The following is a 21,385-nucleotide window of genomic DNA, read 5'->3' as shown; positions in this document are numbered from 1 at the left end:
CTCCCCTCTAGAACCCTCAGTTTGTTTTTCAGAGTCCATCGTCTCTCATGGTTCGTCTACCCCTCCGATTTCCCCCGCTTCATTCTTCCCCTCCCGCTACCTTCTTCTTCTTCTTTTTTTTTTCTTAACATATATTGCATTATTTGTTTCAGAGGTACAGATCTGAGATTCAACAGTCTTGCACAATTCACAGCGCTTAACTATAATTTTTTATACTTGATTTTTATAAATCAAGATCTAAATAATGTTCATATTTTACAATTGATTAATAGGTCTGTTTTAATTGATTGGTTTGCCCCCCATCCTTTTTTTTTTTCCCATTGCACTTTGTTGAAGAAAGGTCTGTTTTTGCTGATTGTTTATCTGTGGTGTTATTTGATGTATTTTTTGGTCCCCTGTATTTTCTGTAAATATGAATAGGTAGTTAGATCTAGAAACTTGATCAGACCCAGGTTTGCTTTTTTTTGAAAGCAGGGTCTCGAACAGATATTTGTACACCCATGTTCATAGCAGCATTATTCATAATAGCCAAAAAGGTGGAAACAACCCAAGTGTCCATGGACAGATGGATGGATAAACAAAATGTGGTATATACATACAATGGAGTATTATTCAGCTTAAAAAAGAAGGAAATTCTGACATATGCTACAACATCGATGAACCGTGAAGATGTTATGATAAGTGAAATAAGCCAGTCACAAAAGGACAAATACTATATGATTCCACTTACATGAGGTACCTAAAGTAGTCTAATTCATAGAGACAGAAAGTAGAAGGTGGTTGCCAGGGGCTGGGGGAAGGGAACAATGGGGAGTTGTTGTTTATTGGGTAGAGAATTTCAGTTTTACAAAATGAAAAAGTTCCAGAGATGGGTTACACAACAGTATGAGTGTACTTTACGCTACTGAACTGTACACTTAAAAATAGCTAAGATGGTAAATTTTATGTTATATATATTCTACGATAGTTTAAAAGAAAGAATATTTCATAGTTAAGGTGTGCTTCCCATCAAGAGGCATATAGAGTCTTATTTCTCTTTTTATGATGATGGCACCCTTTGATCATTGCCAAGATCCATTAATTCATTAGGAGTTATAAAATGGTGATATTTTATCATTCCTTCTTTATTAGCTGAAATACTGCTATAGAAAGAAATTACTGTTTAACAGTTATTCAGTTATCCTGATGTGTAGTTCATAATAAAAAGGCAGGATAAAGTTTTATTCTTTTCCTTTATCATTTTTCAAATAATTTGTTTCCTGCAGTCCTCCATAGGTGATGAATGAGGGTTTTTGGAGGGGTGTTTGTGTTTTCGTGGTTTTGGGGTTTTTTTTGTATCTGCATAAACTTATAAACTTGTTTGATTTTTTTGATACATTGATAGTTATTGTACAAATTGTCTTATTATTGGCTGGTGGCAGCCCCTTCAACTTGACATGTCAGATCCTTTTGACATGATCCTTGCTAATATGATGAAAATGTTCTACGTTCATCTTAAACATTGCCTATCCCATTCTTGGAGTCAGTCATTTCTCCCATGAACTCTGGTTCCTTTAGAGGAAATTGGTATTAAGAGACCATGATCTGGGTACTAGGGATGTTCGTTATTATTGGGTTGGTGATTGTTTCTGGGTTTGTTTGTTGTTGTTTTTTTTTTATTGGACACACAAGGGAATATATACATTGTGTGTGTGTGTGTGTGTGTGTGTGTGTGTGTGTTTGAAATGTAGGTGTCAATATGAATCCGTATCAGTTCAGATAAACTATAAGTTCAGACTGATACATCTAATTCACATTTTACACTACAGGATTTTTCTTTAACCTCATTTATCTTATGTATGAATCTCCTTTCTCAGATGCCAAAGATCCCAGTTTAAACAACAACATAATTACTCATTGCTCAACATAATTACCCCATAGTACACACATAACAGTTTAAAAATAACAAAGGAATCAACACTGTGATTACTTACAGCAGTAACTTGGAATTGTTCTCTGTGTGGTTATGCCACCAGTTCTATGCAGTGAGGTGCATTTGCTTCATTTTGTTCTCAAGTGTTGGAATTCTTTAGTTTTAATTGAATTTTGTTTTATAAAATAGTTACAGGATTCCAAATTCAAATCCACAAAACAAGGTATATTCAGAAAAGCTCCCTGTCTCCTCTACCCTATTTCCTTCCATCTCCTTCTAGCCATTTTGTTTTTAAATAGCTTATCCTTTTTTTTTTTAAATGTGAGTATATAGACATTCATATCCCCCCTTAGATAAATAGTAACATAAAATATACATTTTTGCTACCTTGCAGTTTTCATATAACAGTGTATTCTTCAGACCACTTCATAGGAATCTATACATAATTTTTATTTCTTTTTTAAATCTGTGTTGTGTTGTGCAAACTAATCATATTCAACCAATTCCGTATTGATGGACATTTCAGTTATTTTCAGTTGTTGTCTTATAAATAGTACCACAGTGAAATGGCTTGAGCATACAACTTTTTATATTTTTGCCAGTATGTCTTTAAGCTAGATTCTTAGAAATGAGATCTCTGGACCGAAAGGTATATGCTTTTGTAATTTTTCTAAAGAGTACCAAATTTCCCTCCATAGGAACTGTGCCATTTTGAATCCCCACTAGCAAGACATGTGTACCTGTTTTCCCATAGGCTTTCTGACATAATATATGGTCAGACATTTTGATTTTTGCCACTTTAATAGATGGAAATGGTATCCCAATATAGTTTAATTTGCATTTCTGTTAGAGACAAAACTGATCATCTTTTTATATAGTTAAAGGTTACTTGCATTTCTTTCTCTGTATATTGTTTATTCGTATTTCTTTTTTTTTTTTTTTTTTTTTTTAGATTTTATTTATTTGCGAGAGAGAGAATGAGAGACAGAGAGCATGAGAAGGAGGAGGGTCAGAGGGAGAAGCAGACTCCCTGCTGAGCGGGGAGCCCGATGTGGGACTTGATCCCGGGACTCCAGGATCATGACCTGAGCCGAAGGCAGTCGCTTAATCGACTGAGCCACCCAGGCGCCCTGTTTATTCGTATTTCTAACCCATTTTTCTACAGGGTGATGGGCCTCTTTCTTCATTCTTAGGAGCCTTTTATATACTGGCAATATTAACCTTTTGTCTGTGATTTGGTTGGCAAATATTTTTCCCAGGTTGTCATTTGTATTTTTACTCACTTTATTGTGGGGTGGGGCAGTGTGTGTGTGTGTGTGTGTGTGTGTGTTAGCCATGTGAAAGATTTTTATATCATCAAATATATTGGTCTTTATTGCTCCTAGAATTTGTGTCTTCTTATCAGAGTTAGGACAGTTTTCTCTACCCCCAAATTATAAAAGAATTCACTAATGTTTTCATCTGGTACGTACATAGTTTCATTTTATAAAGCTTTATTGAGGTATAATTGACATAATAAACTGCAAATATTAAAGTATACAACATGATAGATTTGGGCATATGTATGTACCTGTGAAACCATTACCTCGGTCATTACCCCCAAAAGTTTTCTTGTACCCTTTTGTAGTCTCCCCCTCCCACCCATCCCCAGGCAACCATGGTACCAGTCTTGTACAGTCTTTCATAAGTCCTATCTCTTAAGTATTTCAGATTTTTTATTCTACTGTAAATGGTATTTTCTAATTTCAATTTCTGGTTGTTCATTGCCAATATTTAGAAATACAGTTGCTTTTATATATTGATCTTATCCTGCAACCTTACTAAACTCTTTTATTAGTTCCATTAGATTTTTGTAGACTCCATTCGATTTTTCTATATAAACGGTCATATTGTCTATAAACACTGGCAGTATTACTTCTTCCTTTCCAGTATGGTTACCTTTTGTTTCTTTTTCTTGGGTTATTGTACTGGCTAACTCCTCCAGTACAGAGTTGAATAGAAATGGTGAAAGCAGATGTTCTTGATCTTAGGGGAGGAGACATTCAGTCCTTAATCAGTAGGTCTATTAGCCATAGGTTTTTCATAAATGCCCTTTGGTAGGCTGGAGAAGTACTCTTCTATTTTTGGCTTGCTTAGAATTTTAATCAGGAAGAGATACTGAGTTTTGTTAAATTTTTTTTTTTTTTTAAGATTTTATGTATTTCCAGAGAGAGAGCACAAGCAGGGAGACCAGCAGGCAGAGGGAGAAGAAGCAGGCTCCCCGCTGAGCAGGGAGCCCGATGTGGGATCTGATCCCAAGACCCTGGGATCCTGACCTGAGCTGAAGGCACATGGTTAGCTGACTGAGCCACCCAGGCATCCCTTGTTAAATGTTTTATTCTGTGTTTGTTGAAAAGATCACAAGGTTTTCTTTTTTAATTTGTTAATATGGCAAAGCATCACTTGATTATTAAATGTTAAATCAACCTTGCAATCCTGGGATAAAACCCACTTGGTTATGATTTATTATCCTTTTTAAGTATTGTTAGATTCAATTTGCTCTAATTTTGTTTAAATTTTTTTTATATGTTCATGAGGGATATTGGTCTATAAAGTTCTTTTCTTACATATTATGTATGATTTTGGTAACAGTGTTATGCTGGCCACAGAATAAGTTGGAAGTCATTTCCTCCTTTTAATTTGCTGGAAGAATTTGGTAGCATTCACCAGTGAAGCCATCTGGACCTGTAATTTTCTTTGTGGAAAAGTTTTTAACTGCAAATCCAATTTCTTTCTTTTTTTTTTTTTATTTCTTTTTTTTTTTTAAAGATTTTATTTATTTATTTGACAGAGAGAGACATAGTGAGAGCAGGAACACAAGCAGGCGGAGTGGGAGAGGGAGAAGCAGGCTTCCCGCAGAGCAGGGAGCCCGATGCGGGGCTCGATCCCAGGACCCTGGGATCATGACCTGAGCCGAAGGCAGATGCTTAACAGACTGAGCCACCCAGGTGCCCTTTTTTTTTTTTTTTTTTTAAAGATTTTATTTATTTATTTGACAGAGAGAGACATAGTGAGAGCAGGAACACAAGCAGGCGGAGTGGGAGAGGGAGAAGCAGGCTTCCCGCAGAGCAGGGAGCCCAATGCGGGGCTTGATCCCAGGACTCTGGGATCATGACCTGAGCCGAAGGCAGACGCTTAACGACTGAGCCACCCAGGCGCCCCATGCAAATCCAATTTCTTTATTAGATGTAGTGCTATTCAGGTTATCTGTTTCTTTTTGAGTGAGCTTTGGTTGTTTGTCTCTTTTAAGGAATGTTTCTATTTCATCTATGGTATTGAATTTATTGACGTAAGTTTCATAATATTCCCTAATCTTTTTAGGGTCTGCAGAATCTGTGTGATGTTCCTCTGTCACTCCTGATATCTTCTTGTAATTTGTGTCTTCTCTCTCTTTTTCTCTAATGAGTCTGACTTAGGGTTACTATCTATTTGGTTTCATTAATTTTTCTGTAATTTTCTATTTCATTGTTTTACTCTCTGATCTTTTTTACTGCCTTTCTTCTGCTTACTTTGGATTTCGATTGTTCTTTTTCTGGTTCCATAAAGTGGTGGCTGAGGTTACTAGTTTGAGACCTTTCTTTTTTTCTTACATAGGCATTTAGTGTTATAAATATACCTTTAGGTACCATATTAACTGCAGCCCATACATTTTAATATGTCATGTTTCCATTTTCATTTACTTCAAAATACTTTCTATTTTCCCTTTACCCCATGAGTTATTTAGATGTGTAGTGTTTAGTTTCCAAGTATTTGGGTATTCTCCAGAGATTTAATTTCTAACCAAATTCCATGGTATTCAGAGACCATAATTTGTATGACTTGAATCTTTTCCAATTTTTGAGTCTTGTCTTATGGCTCAGAATATGATCCATCTTGGTAAATGTTCTGTGTTTACTTTGAAAGAATATGTGTTCTGTTGTTATTGGGTCTATAAATGACCATTAGATGAAGTTAGCTTATTGTATCATTCAAATTTTCTCTGTCCTTACTGATGTTCTGTGTGTTCTATCAGTTATTTAAGAGAGAATGTTGAAATTTCCATTTCATAATTATAGATTTGACTATTTCTCCTTGCAGCTCTACTAGTTTTTGCTTTATATATGTTGAAGCTATGTTATAAAATACATAAATAGATAGGATGACTATGTCTTCCTGATAAATTGACTCCTTTATTGTTACTAGATGACCATCCCTGTTTCTAGCAGTATTTTTTATTCTGAAATTTACTTTAATATTTAATAATCACTCTAGCTTTCTTTTGATTAGTGTTAGCATGGAATGTACTTTTCCATTCTTTTATTTTTTTTTACCAGCTTTATTGAGATATAATCCACATACCATACAATTCATTCATCCCAGTATAGAATTCAGTGGTTTTTAGTATATTCACAGAGTTGTACAGCTATCCTCACAATCTAATTTTGGAACATTTTGTCATCCCAAAGGGAAACCCATTAGTAGTCACTCCCCATCCACCTAGCTGCTTACTCTCAGACCTGGGCAACTACTAATTTGCTTTGATAGGTTTGCCTATCCTAGACATTTCATATAAATGGAATCATGCACTATTTGGGCCTTCATGACTGGTTTCTTTCACTCAGCACAGTATTTACTGGACTCATCCACATTGCAGCAGATAGCAATACTTCATTTATTTTTATGGCTGAATAATATTTCATTTTATGGCTATCCTACATTTTATTTATCAGTTTATGGATATCTGGGTCCTTTGGGCTTTTGAGCTTTTATGAATAATGCTGCTTTTAACATGTATGAAATTTTGTGTAGACTTATATTTTCAGTTCTCTTGGGTGTATATCTAGGAATGGAATTGCTGGGTCGTGTGGTAACTGTTTAAATTTTTAAGGAAGTACTAAATGGCTTTTCCACAGCAGCTGCACCATTTTACAATCCTACCACCAGTGTATAAGGCTCCTAATTTTCTATATCCTCACTGATCCTTATTATTCTCTGTCATTTTGATTATAGCCATCCTAGTGGTGTAAAGAGGTATCTAACTGTCATTTGATTTGCGTTTCCCTAATGATCAGTGATGTTGAGCATTTTTTTCATGTCTTTATTGGCCATTTGTGTATCTTTTTTGAACAAATCTCTTTGTGCTTGGGTCCTGTGCCCATTTTAAATTGGGTCTTTCTAATGTTAGGTTGTAAGAGTTCTTTATATATTCTGGATACTAGATGCTTATCAGATAGGTGATTTGCAGATATTTTCTCCCATTCTGTGAGTTTTCTTTTTGCTTTTTTCTTTAACTGCAGTAATCATTAATTAGTATGAAATCGGTCATAATTACCTTTGACAAGTGTTTAATACTATAATCATTAATTTAGATCTATACATTTAAATACAGTTGCTTTGGTCTCTCCTTTATGGAGGATAAGACATTTTTTTGTGACATCCTTTTTCTTCTATTCATCATTTACCTTAATCTGAAGTTCTTATATCTTCATTAAAAAAAATTGTGCTGAAATACATTAATATAAAATTTACCATCTTAACCATTTTTAAGTGTACATTAATGTACATCATTGGCATTAAGTACATTTACATTGTTGTGCGACCATCACTATCATCCATCCACAGAATTTCATCTTGTAAAACTGTAACTCAGTACAAATTAAATAATAACTGCCCATTACCCCTCCACCTAGGCCCTGGCAACCACCATTCTATTTTCCGTTCCTATAACTACTCTAGGTACCTCATATAAGTAGAATCACCATTCTATTTTCCGTTCCTATAACTACTCTAGGTACTTCATATTTGTCTTTTTGTACCTGGCTTATTTTACTTAGCATAATGTACTTAAGGTTTGTCCATGTTGTAGCATGTGTCAGAATATCCTATTTAAAGATGAATAATATTCCATTGTTTGTATATACCACATTTGTTTATCCATTTATCCATTAATAGTCACTTGGGTTGCTTCCACCTTTTGGCTATTGTAAACAATGCTGCTATGAACATGGGTATACAAATATATTTTCATGTTCCTACTTTCAGTTCTTTTAGGTATATATCCAGAAGTGGAATTGCTGGATCATATAACTCTGTTTTTTATGTTTCTGAGAGATTGCCATACTATTTTCCATAGCCACTACACCATTTTACATTCCCACTAGCAGTGCACAAGAGTCCCAATTTCTCCGCATCTTTACCAATACTTATTATTTTCTGGCTTTTAGAGTTGCCATCTTAATGAGTATGAGGTGGTATCTCATTCTGGTTTTGATTTGCATTTCCCTAATTATTAGTGATATTGAGCATCTTTTCATGTGCTTATTGGCTATTTGTGTGTTTTTGGAGAAATATCTATTCAGATTCTTAGCCCATTTTTTATTCAGGTTGTTTGGGGTTTTTTGTGGCTTATTTGCTTCTTTTCTTTTTTTTTTTAAGATTTTATTTATTTGACAGAGAGAGACACAGCAAGAGAGGGAACACAAGCAGGGGGAGTGGGAGAGGGAGAAGCAGGCTTCCCTCCCAGCAGGGAGCCCGATGCGGGGCTCGATCCCAGGACCCTGGGATCATGATCTGAGCCGAAGGCAGATGCTTAACGACTGAGCCACCCAGGCGCCCCTTATTTGCTTATTTTCTTAATAGTGTTGTATTGTTTGAATAGTTACCACCAAAAGGATATGTCCAAATCCTAAAGGTGTTTGTGAATGTGACCTTGTTTAGAAATAGGGTCTTTCCAGATGTAATTAAAGATCTCAAGATGAGGTAATCCTGGGTATAGGGTAGGTCTTAAATACAGTAACTAGTATTTTTTTTTTTTTTTTAAGATTTTATTTATCTGTTAGAGAGCATGAGCTGGGGGAGGGGCAGAGGGAGAGGGTGAAGTAGACTTCCCGCTGAGCAGGGAGCCCGACATGGGGTTCGATTCAGACCCTGAGATCATGGCCTGAGCTGAAGTCAGATGCTTAACCAATTGTACCACCCAGGCAACCCAACTCGTGTTCTTATAAGACAAAGGAGAGGGAAATTTGAGAGAGACACAGAGGGTAAAGATCATCTGAAGATTTACAATTATGTTGCCACAAACCAAGGAACCCCAGAGCCACCAGAAGCTGGAAGAGGCAAGGAAGTATTCTCCCCTAGAGCCTTTGGAGAAAGCCTGACCCTGCTGAGCTCTTTTTTTTTTTTTTAAGATTTTATTTATTTGACAAAGAGAGACACACAGCAAGAGAGGAAACACAAGCAGGGGGAGTGGGAGAGGGAGAAGCAGGCTTCCCGCGGAGCAGGGAGCCCAATGTGGGGCTCTATCCCAGGATCCCGGGATCATGACTTGAGCCAAAGGCAGACACCTAACAACTGAGCCACCCAGGTGCCCCTCTGCTGAGCTCTTAATTTTGGGCTTCTGTCCTTCAGAATTGTGAGAGAATAAATTTCTGTTTTATTCAGTCACCAAATTTGTGGTAATTTGTTATAGGAGTCCTAGGAAACTAATATACGTTCTTTGATGCACACAGTTAAATTTTGATAAAGTACAGTCATTCTGTTTTTTCTTTGATTGCTTGTGCTTTTGACATCATATCTAAGAAACTGTTGCTTAGTCCAGGGTCACACAGATTTTTGTCTGTTTTCTTATATGTGAGTTTTATAGTTGTAGCTCTTACATTTAGGTCTTTGATTTGAGTTAATTTTTGTATATGGTGTGAGATAGGGGTCCACATTAATTCTTTTACGTGTGGAATTCTTTTACATAAGTGGGTCCTAGCACCACTTATGGAAAGCTATTTTTTCCCCATGGAATGGTCTTAACACCCTTGTTGAAATTGAGTTGACCCCAAATGTATGGACTTATTTCTGGGCCCTTATTTCAATTCCAGTGGCCTATAAGTCTATCCATATGCCAGTACCATGCTGTCTTGATTAATGTAGCTTTGTACTATTGAAATTTGAAAATGTGAGTCCTCCAGTGCTGCTCTTTTTCAATATTGTTTTGAAATTCCATATCAGTACTATTAGGATCAGTTCATCCATATTTGGGGGAAAAAAGGCAGATATGATAGCCATTCTTTGAATCTCTAGATCAATTTGGCATGTATTGCTATCTTTATAATCTGAAGTTTTCCAATCCATGGACATGGGATATCTTTCCATTTATTTAGATCTTTAATATTTTTCAGCAGTGTTCTACATACAAATCTTGTACTTCTTTAAAGTTATTCCTAAGTATTTTATTCCTTTTGAGGATATTTTAGATGGAGTTATTTTCTTAATTTCATTTTTAGACTGTTTATTACTAGTGTATAGAAATGCAACTTATATTTATTGATCTTGTATCCTACAACTTTGCTGAACTCATTTATTAGCTCTAATAATTTTTTGTAGGTTGTTTTAAGGGTTTTCCATATATAATATCATGTCATCTGTAAATAGAAATAGTTTTCCTTCTTCCTTTCCAACCCTAGCTAGAACCTCTATAATAGTGGTGGTAAAAGCAGACATCATTTTTTTTTCCTGATCTTGAGAAAACTTTCAGGTTTTCCCTTTAAGACTGATATTAGCTGTGGGTTTTTCATGGATGCCCTTTATCAGATTGAGAAATTACCCCTCTATTCCTAATTTGTTGAGCACTTATATCATGAAACAGTGCTAGGTTTTGTCAAATGATTTTTCTGTGTCTATTGAGAAGATCACTTTTCCCCCGTTATTATATTAATATTGTGCATTGTATTGATTGGTTTTTATATGTTGAACCAAGCTTACATTCCTGGGATAAATCTCACTTGGTTGTATGCAGTTCTTTTAATATTCTGCTATATTCAGCTTGCCAGTATTTTATTGAGGATTTTTGCATCTGTAGTCCTAGGGGATGTTAGTCTATAGTTTTATTTTTTTTGTGAGGTCTTTGTCTGATTTTGGTGTCTGGGTAATACTTACTTCATCAAATGAGTTGGAAAGTGTTTCCTCCTGTTCTCTTTCTTTGGAAGAGTTTGAGAAGGATGGGTATTAATTTTTTTAAACATTTGGTAGAATTCATTAGTAAAGCCATCTAGTCTTGGGCTTTTCTTTTATGGGTAGTTTTTTGATTACTAACTCGGTCTCTTTACTCATTAGAGGTCTGTTTCTATTTTCTGTTTCTTCTTGAGTCAGTTTTGGTGGTTTGTGTGTTTCTAGGAATTTAACCGTTTCACTTACATTATTGAGTTTGTTGGCATACAGTTGTTCATACTATTCCCTTATAACCTTTTTTACCTCTGTGAAATTATTCCTAATGACCCTCTTTCATTCCTGACTTTAGTAAATTGAGTCTTCTGTTGTTGGGGTTTTTTTTTTTATCATTCTAGCTAAATTTGATCTTTTCAAAGAACAACTCTTGGTTTAGTTGAGCTTTATTGTTTTTCTATTCTTTGTTTTATTTCCAGCTTATTTTGTATTATTTTCTCACTTCTGCTGGCTTTGGACTTAGTTTGCTCTTTCTCTCCAGTGTCTTAAGGGGGAAGGTTAGGTTTTTTATTTCAGATCTCTTTTTTAATGCAGATATTTATAGTTGTAAGTTTCCCTCTGAGCACTGCTTTTGCTGCGTGCCTTAAGTTTTGGTATGGTGTTTTCATTTGTCTCAAAGTATTTTCTGATTTCCTTTGTGATTTCTTCTTTGATCCATTGGCTACCCCTACTTATGCCAACATCTGGAAACTGTCAGGGCAGTTAACTGGGACAGCTGTAAGGCTCACCTCATTTGGTTCCCATTTCTCAGAGATCACTGTCCTTTGTTGTCTAATGTCCAGTGTCTTGAAAACATTATTTCATGTATTTTGTTCATTTTCTTAGTTGTTTCGGCTGGGAGGATAAGCCAAGTCCCTATTACTCCATCTTGGCTAAAAGCGGAAGTTGGTTTCATTTTTAACACTTAAATCTCTAATGTATTTGGCATATGTGAGAAATGGATCCATTGTTATCTTTTTTTGCATGTGGCTATGCAGTATTTCTGATTTAAAATTTAAATTAGTAATCACTGATTTTAAAAGTCCCATCTTTTTCCTACTGTTTTTTTCTTTTTTTCTTTTTTTAAGATTTTATTTATTTATTTGACAGAGAGAGAGACAGCGAGAGCAGGAACACAAGCAGGGGGAGTGGGAGAGGGAGAAGCAGGCTTCCCGCCAAGCAGGGAGCCCGATGCGGGACTCGATCCCAGGACCCTGGGATCATGCCTGAGCCGAAGGCAGACGCTTAACGACTAAGCCACCCAGGCACCCCCTACTGTTTTTTTCTTATAAATTTCTATATTTGACTTTCTATTTTAGATTTTCTATTCTGTACCATTGTTGTTGTTCATTATGTTTATTCATGTTTTAATTTTTAAATATCTGGTAAAGTGAGCTTTGTTCCCCGTAATTGATCTTTTTCAGGGTTCTTTTATCATCTTGCTTGTTATTCTTTCAAATAACAAATCTTATAATTACCAAGTTATAAATACAGAGTTCTCTTGTGAAAGTTAATTTCTTAGCTCTGAAATTTCTTGTGTTCTGATTATTAAGTATTAGGACATATTAAGTACAGACCAAGTCCAGTAACGTTCAGGGAGAATGAGGGGAGAAATTAAAATATAATCATATTCTCGAAATTGCTTTTGGCTTCAATGGAAAGAGTCTTAAGAGATACTTAAAGGGGGGCGCCTGGGTGGCTCAGTCGTTAAGCGTCTGCCTTCGGCTCAGGTCATGATCCCAGGGTCCTGGGCTCGAGCCCCGCATCGGGCTCCCTGCTCCTCGGGGAAGCCTGCTTCTCCCTCTCCCACTCCCCCTGCTTGTGTTCCCTCTCTCGCTGTGTCTCTCTCTGTCAAATAAGTAAAATCTTTAAAAAAAAAAAGATACTTAAAGAGATTAGAATTAATAAAACTATATGGTCATTGAATTTATAGGTTTTTTTCTACTGGAGCCTAACACACATGTATAAATGTATATACATGTAATTAAATATTAATAAAAAAGTGATACAATGAATACAAAAAACTAGGTGGGTTTTTAGCAAGATTTCCAGGTTGTCTCGTTTTTATCCTCACCTAACATTATTTTAGGTTTGCAAGTACAGACATGTATTTGCCATCCTTGAACAATGTTTACTTTCAGCGTGCTAGCTTAGTTTTGGAGTAATACATTCCTGCCAGTGAACTCATCTAGATTCCTTTGTAAGGTATCCTTGATAGTAGAAACCCTTATTTATCATACTCAAAGTATTAAGGAGCTCATAGGGAAAATGTGGATGTAAATTTTTTTGTTAGCACTTACTAAATTTGTTTTCTTTATATTCCTTTTTCAATTTTATACCTGTATGAAATAATATTTCTAGCTTAGGAAAACCCCTCACCATCATCATCAGTCATTAATTACAAATAGTCTTTGAGAGAGATTTTAACAGATGCTGCAAGTAGGAAAACAAAATGACACAAATTCTGCTCTTAAGTTTTTTTTAATCTATTTCTAGTCAGAAATACTGAAAAAAGTGAAAAACAATACCATAGTCAAATAAGTAAAAGAGAGAATAACTCTTATATAAAATTCAAAGAAGAGATAACTGTACATCATAGTGGATCAGGAAACTTTCCTTGGCAAGGTTGAATCAGAGCTAAAGTTTTGGGATAATGGTAAAACTTGGATGTTTGAAAGAAAAATAGCCTTTCAAAGGGAGATAGTGGAACAAACAAAGACCAGGAGGCAGCAACTCATATGTTGGGTTTTATGCAATGACATCAGCCTGATCTAGGGTTTTATTAGAAGAGTATTAATAGATGTGGTAGGAAGGTATTAATGACAGCTGATACTTGAGAACTTACTCTATGCCAGTCATTATGCTAAATGCTTGACATGTTTTTATCTAAGTTAATCTTCACAAAGCTGAAGTAGATGATATATTACTATTTTGAAAGTGAGAACAATTACTTTTGAAGAAATTAAGCTACTTCCCAAAGTCAGTCTTCTAGTGAGTGTCAAAGCCTAGATTCAAACCACTTGGTTTCAGAGTCTGTGCTCTTAACTACATGCAACACTGCTGAATTACATTTAAGTTGTGGAAGGTCTAGAATGCCAAGCCAAGGTGATGAGACAATTCTTGTTCTCTACTATATGCAGTAATCATCTAGAGACCCTCTACCAGGAAATCTTTCAGCAGACTTCTTGAAATTAGTTTGCTCAGAGTTACTGGCATATTTTGGAGTCATTGAACATGTAGACTCAGTAATATGGGAGATGCTAGGATTTCACTAGAAATTTTTTGCTAAAAGCAAATAGCAAGCTTTCAGAAGACTGAAGTAGGTGACTTCTCTTTCCTTTTGCATTAGGCAACACTGGACTATGGAATGTATTCTCGAGAAGAAGAACTATTAAGAGAAAGAAAACGCATTGGAACTGTTGGAATTGCTTCCTATGATTATCACCAAGGAAGTGGAACATTTCTATTTCAAGCTGGTAGTGGAATTTATCATGTAAAAGATGGAGGGCCACAAGGATTTACTGTAAGTTGGTGTTACTATTTGTTAAATCTGTTTTTGGGTCCTAAAGGTTATTTGCATCCAAATCCGAAAGGTAATTAAGCCAAAAATTTGTATCTGCCCACCAAGTGAGAAATTTAATAGTAAAGAAAACAAGATACATGAGTATTAATTTCTAATATTAAGAATTAATCATTTTTGCACTGATATTAATATGTAATTTTTTTAAATGCTAAAAACACTTGCTGTGTAGGAAGATTTAGTAAAGGGCATTCAATGCCCATTTTCTGAGTAAATGCTGAGGGGGATTTTGGGGATAATGTTATCACAAGGCAGTCTAATTTTGGTTCCCTTAAAAACTTAATTCATCTTTTTTTTAAAGATTTTATTTATTTGACACAGCGAGAGAGAGAGATCATAAGTAGGCAGAGCAGCAGGTAGAGGGAGAGGGAGAAGCAGGCTCCCCGCTGAGCAGAGAGCCAGATGTGGGGCTCGATCCCAGGACCCTGGGATCATGATCTGAGCTGAACACTTAACTGACTGAGCCACCCAGGCACCCCAAAAACTTAATCCATCTTAATAGATGGTTTTAAATGTTTGGTTTTATTCCAGGCAATTCTTTTTTTTTTTTTTTAAGATTTATTTATTTATTTGAGAGAGAAACAGAGAGAGAGCAAGAATGAGTGGGGGAGGGGCAAAGGGAGAGGGAGAATCTCAAGCAGACTCCCCACTGAGCATGGAGCCTGATGCAGGGCTTGATCTCATGACCCTGAGGTCATGACCTGAGCCGAAATCAAGAGTCAGATGCTCAATGACTGAGCAACCAGACACCCCTCCAGGCAATTCTTTACATAGTATTAGAACTATTCTTTTTTTAGAATTGTATGATCCTGGCTTTTGTTAAATCTTCATGAGCAAACTGTTTCATATTGGTAAAATTAATTTGAAATATTTAATAAATATTCAGTAAATAATAATAGACGTATTTAACAAGCAATAATTACTCTATTAAACAGGTTTGGATAACAAAATTTATGAAGCGCTGTTATATTGTCTTTATTTACTTTCCTATTGGGGCACCCGGGTTAGCTCAGTGGGTTAAGTGTCTGACTCTTGATTTTTGGCTCAGGTCATGAACCCATGGGTCGTGGGATGTGGGGGTTCTGTGCTCAGTAGGGAGTCTGCTTTTCTCCTTCTCCCTCTGCCCCTCCGTGTACACTCGAATGCTCTCTCTCTCACGCTCTCTCTCTTTCTCAAATAAATAAATCTTTTAAAAAATCTTTATTTACTTTCCTATTACCCTTAGCTTTCTAATTCATAGTAAAAAGAAAAAAGAATCCGTCCTTGTAAGTTAAGGCATGCAAAAGTGTATTTTTCTGAGGAGTAATTATCATAGTTGACATTTTACTTGGAATTATTGTTCATTTTATAGGAAGGGTGTTGGCAAATGAATATGTATCAGCCTGATACTTGCCTTAAAAGTGTTTTTTCTTTTCTAGCAACAGCCCTTACGGCCGAATTTAGTAGAGACTAGTTGTCCCAACATTCGCATGGATCCCAAATTATGCCCAGCTGATCCAGACTGGATTGCTTTTATACATAGCAATGATATTTGGATATCCAACATTGTAACCAGAGAAGAAAGGAGGCTCACCTATGTGCACAATGGTAACATATAGTTCTTCAAATCTACTTTTCTGAAAAGTATTTTTAAAATTTTGCTTTTGCTCACTTTTTGAAATTGAGGCATAGTAGGCGACCTTTATATTTTAAATTCAAATCTTTAAAAAAAGTACAGAGGATAAATAGTATGTACCACCTGCATAATGCTACCTTATTTTAATGTTCATTTTCAGATAGCACTGTAGCACTTCTGACATGATTGTTTCTTTAGCTTATTAAGACTGCCAGGATTTCCCCAAAACTGTTTCATTAAAACTGTGATGAATCACAGACCTGTACCTCTGAAACAAATAATACATTTTATGTTAAAAAAAAAAAAAAAAGTAGGAAGGGAAAAATGAAGGGGGGGCAATCGGAGGGGGAGAGAAACCATGAGAGACTGTGGACTCTGAGAAACAAACTGAGAGTTCTAGAGGGGAGGGGCGTGGGGGGATTGGTTAGCCTGGTGATGGGTATTAAGGAGGGCACGTATTGAATGGAGCACTGGATGTTACACACAAACAATGAATCATGGAACACTACATCAAAAACTAATGATGTAATGTATGATGACTAACATAATAAAATAAAAATAAAATAAATTAAATTTCAATTAAAAAATTAATTTTGGTCCCAAAATTGGGGACCAATTGGGGACTGGGTGGCTCAGTCGGTTGAGCATTGGCCTTCGGCTCAGGTCATGATCCTGGGGTCCTGGGATCAAGTCCCATGTCGGGCTCCTTGCTCAGCGGGGAGTCTGCTTCTCCCTCTGCCTGCAGCTCCCCCTGCTTGTGCTCTCTCTCTTGCAAATAAAAGAAGTCTTCAAAAAAAATTAATCTTGCTTTTGGGAAACAAACAAAAACCTAATACACAAAAATTTATCTCCCCTTTTTGGAGAGCCTATTTATTTTGTCATAATAGGAAAAACAAAACTTTGTAGAATTGTATATTGTGGAAATATTTAATTTTCATTAAAGTGATTATAGTAATACTAAGCACTACTCAAAGCACAGAAAAGATGTAGATGTTTTCCTCTAAAGCTTTCATACACATTGAAGATGGGAAATAGTGTATTGCTTTTTCTTTGAAACCATGAAACAAAGTTTAAGATTAGTAAGTTCCACAGTGAAGGATGGTCACTTTCAAAATTCATTTATTCAACTCTTGCTTAATCTAATGTTCACAAAACTGAATTATTGGGCATCTTTCTTAATAAATTATTTTAGAATAATAGTGTATTGACAACAAACATTTTTTTTCATTATTAGGATAATCAGCGTTACAGAAGAAGCCCTTTCCTGAACAATTTACGTTGGTAGAAAGAACACTGAATTAGGAGTCAAGAAATCTGTTCTAGCTATTCAGTTAGTCAACAAAGATAGGTTAAGTTCCTGTGCACCAGGTAACATGGCAGAAACTAAGGATACAGAATTGAATAAGACATAACCCAGGCCCTCAAGGAAACTATATGAATAATAAAACAGAGTGATAAAGGGTGTTATGAGGGCATCAATGTGGGGTAGTGGTCAGGAAAGGCTTCCCAGAAGAGATGACACCTAACTGGCACCTAAACTGATCTTAGATATGACTGCACATTAACCAGTACATTCCAGGTTGAGGGGACCACGTGAGAAAGGTCTTAATGCAGAAGGTGGTGTGTGAGGAGTTAAAAGCAGTCTGACGGTTCTAAAGCGTAAGGTATGAGTCAAGAAGAAGGGAAAGGTAACCAAGACCAGGGTTAATTGTATCTCATGTAAATCAACAGAGTCTCTAGCATAATGTGGGGGTCCACTGAAAGTTTTTAACAATTGGGTGGTGTGGTCAGAGTCATATTATAGATAAATTGTTCTGGATACTTTGTGAAAGTTGTATTTGAAAAGCCCAGGACTAGAGGCAAGGACACCAAAACTTGACTGTTGAAGTTACCTAGGTTTAAGTGGTCTAAAACTCTATAGAGCATCAGATAGACAAAAGGGGATGGATTAGGGAACTTTCTAAGTAAAAAGTACATGTTTTGGGGGCGCCTGGATGGTTCAGTCTGTTAAACTCTTGCTTTCGGCTCAGGTCATGATCTCAGGATCTTGAGCTCAGTGGAGAGCTTGCTTCTTCCTTCTCCCTCGTCCTCTGCCCTTCCACCCACCACCTCCCCCTTGCTCCCTCTCTCCCTCTTTCTCTCTTGAATTAATAAATAAATAAATCCTTAAAAAAGGAAAGAAAGAAAGAAAAGTACATGTTTTGGGTCTCCATTTGGAGTAAGGGAATCAGAATGGCTACCAATGACAGTAGGATTAGGTTGATGATTAGTAAATCTGCGTTGGAAATCCTAGCCATTTATTCATGCTTTCAACAAACATTGAACACTCACTATGTACTAGTTATCATACTTGAGGGTGGGAGTGCAAAGCTCTGACAGTAACTGAAAGAAATAGGACGTTTTTAGTCTAGTTTTTCTTCTGTAGAATTGTTTTTCCACACAGGATTATTGTGAAGATTGACAGAATTTAGTGGTGCCTGGGTGTCTCAGTTGGTTAAGCATCCAACTCTTGATTTCAGCTCAGGTCATTCATGATCTCAGTGTTGTGAGATCTGTGCTGGGCGTGGAGCCTGCTTAAGACTTTCTCTCTCCCCCTCCCTCTGCCCCTATCTCTCTCTCTCTCCCTCTCTTAAAAAAAAAAAAAAAGAATTGACAGAATTTAAAGTAGAAAGCACTGGCACCCTGCCGGATGCTGTAGTATTGTTCTTATTATTTTCCTTTCTGTGCATATGGGTATGTGGTATGTTTATTATTTTCAAGATTAATGTACTTGTTAAAAATGCAGTCTAGAACCATTCTAGTTTGAATTCTAGATCTACCATTTTTTAGTTCTGTGACCTTGAGTAAGTTATTTAACTGATCTCTTTGTTTCCATATCTAAAAAGGCATGTTATTATAGTGCTCTTATGAGGTTATAATGAGTTCATATTTGTGAAGTGTTTAGGATGGTGTCTGAAACATAGTAAGAGCGATGTGTTTAAGTAGAAAGGTAGGTACAGAGTAAGCATCTTCACTCTGCTTACAGTAAATTTCCAAGTGAAAGTCTGCTTTTAATAGGGTTAGTCAGTGAGCATGTGCATGTGTTTATTTTCTGCCTAGTATGAAAAGGAATGTAAAAGTAATACAGTACCAGCCTCTACTCTCAAATGATATGTTGACATATCAGAAGAACAAAGTGATACCTTTTATTCATTTAATAAATAACTCTTAATAATTGAGGTCTATAGTAAGTGAAAGGGAGATAGAAATGAGTGGTACCTCTTCTCACATCCAAAAGAGAACAAATATGAAACAGTATGGTGGGTATAACTTTGGGGTAGTTGAAAGATCCAAGAAAACCAAACACTAGTTTTGCCTATATCATTAATTCCAAAATTCAAAAAAACTGTTGAACACTGAGCTTAGGGGTGCCTGGGTGACTCAGATGGTTAGGCGTCTGCCTTTGGCTCAGGTCATGATCCCAGGGTCCTGGAATCGAGCCCCGCATTGGGCTCCCTGCTCACCGGGGATCCTGCTTCTCCCTCTCCTTCTGCTGCTCCCCATGCTTTTGCTCTCTTGCTCTCTTTGTCAAATAAATAAATAAAATCTTAAAAAAGGAAAAGAAAAGAAAACTGAGCTTAGTTTTCACTGGCTCGGAGATAAAACTCATTTGGTGGCAAAACCTGCCCTGAACTGACCTGTGGCTATTTATAATCTTAATCCTACTTAGTGTGTCTATTCATAAGTTTGCTCCAAGAATATTAGTGTATTCAATTACAGGGTATTTAATTACCCTGCCAGAGATGTTATATAATTATATGGTAGATATATGATAAATATGAAAAATCCCCCAAATTCTGAGTTCCAAACACTTCTGGACTCAAAATTTTTAGATAGGGGATTATTGGCTCATGTTGCATATTTGTTTTAGACAATATATAGAAAATACAGATAACCAAAAATAATACTTTGAAACTTGTCTATAATATTGAAATCACTATGATATGTTACCATACACCTATTAGACTGGCTAAAGTGAAAAAGATTAAGAACACAAATGTTGGAGAGGAACTTTCATACATTGCTAGTAAGAATATAAAATAATACAAATACTATGGAAAACTGTGTGACAGTTTCTTATAAAGTTAAACATTTATCATACTGCCCAGTCATTCCACTCCTAGGTCTTTATTCAAGAGAAAGCATACACCCACAAAGATCCCGATGCAAGAAAGATTATAGTATCTTTATTCATATTGCCAATAACTGACAATAGTAACAGCCCAGATACCCATTAACAGGTGAATGGATTTAAAAAAAAAAACACAAAAAAACTGTGGTATACTATGGAATACCACCAAGCAATAAACAGGAATGAATTATTGATACATGTAACAATATTGGTGAATCTCAAAAAGCAGACGAAGTGTATGACTTCACTTATATGATATTCTAGAATATGCAAAACTAACTCACGGTGACAGAAATCAGATCAGTGTTTGCTTCTGGGGGTGAGAATGGGCATTGACTGAGAAGAGGCATGAGAAAACATTCTGGGTGTTGGAAATATTCTATGTCTTGACAGGGTGTGGTTCGTTACACAAGTGTATACATTTTTCACAAACAGTGCACCTAAGATTTTGTAAATTATAAAGCAATTTTTAAAAAATGTTTCTCGGTAGTCTGTCTCACTATTTGGAGAGAACCACATTTTGGTTTATATCCCAATACTTTTTAAAATACATGTTTAACATTTTTATGAATGAAATTATAGTGTACATGCCATTTAGTAATAGGGCTTTTTTTAATCCAAGTATATTACAAACATTTCTTCATGTCATGAAATCTTTTTTTTTTTTATTTAAGATTTTATTTATTTGACAAAGAGTATGTGTGTGTGTGTGCCAGAGAACACAAGCAGGGGGAACAGCAAAGGCAGAGGGAGAAGCAGGCTCCCTGCTGAGGAGGGAGCCTGACACAGGGCTTGATCCCAAGACGCTGGGATCATGACCTGAGCCGAAGGCAGGCACTTAACTGACTGAGCCACTTAGGCATCCTGGGGGGTTTATTTTTAAAGCAAGAGTTCTCTTCAAACTATTTGCTGGAAAGTGTAAAACATATAAAAGTTGAAATGTTCTGGTTGACTGGAGGAAGGGGAGGGGGAATGATGAAGATTACTTGATGTGTAAGACCCATAAAGTTAGGGGTGCCTGGGTGGCTCAGATGGTTGAGCGTCTGCCTTTGGCTCAGGTCGTGATCCCGGGGTCCTGGGATCGAGCCCCACATCAGGCTCCTGGCTCAGCGGGGAGCC

At 36.3% G+C, this 21,385-nt stretch overlaps 1 protein-coding gene across 5 annotated transcripts in view; it reads left to right on the top strand.

Annotated features, from left to right (window-relative positions):
- Nucleotides 1-21,385, top strand: part of DPP8 (dipeptidyl peptidase 8) — a 63,550-nt gene that overhangs the window by 8,149 nt on the left and 34,016 nt on the right. For 4 of the 5 annotated variants that reach the window (XM_006729651.3, XM_006729650.3, XM_081831268.1 and 1 more), the window contains 2 exons: nucleotides 14,250-14,423; nucleotides 15,899-16,067. In XM_006729651.3, the coding sequence (XP_006729714.1) occupies nucleotides 14,250-14,423; nucleotides 15,899-16,067 (343 nt within the window). Of the gene's footprint in view, nucleotides 1-4,125; nucleotides 4,246-14,249; nucleotides 14,424-15,898; nucleotides 16,068-21,385 lie in introns of those variants that run through there. The other variant, XM_081831269.1, reaches the window with a different exon arrangement.

The sequence above is a fragment of the Leptonychotes weddellii genome, chromosome 9 (genome assembly GCF_054177405.1).
Source record: "Leptonychotes weddellii isolate Sample4059 chromosome 9, ASM5417740v2, whole genome shotgun sequence".
In the NCBI taxonomy this organism is placed as follows: Eukaryota; Metazoa; Chordata; class Mammalia; order Carnivora; family Phocidae; genus Leptonychotes; species Leptonychotes weddellii.
Note: the sequence above shows the minus strand (reverse complement) of the source record. Positions and strands in the feature narration are given on the sequence as shown.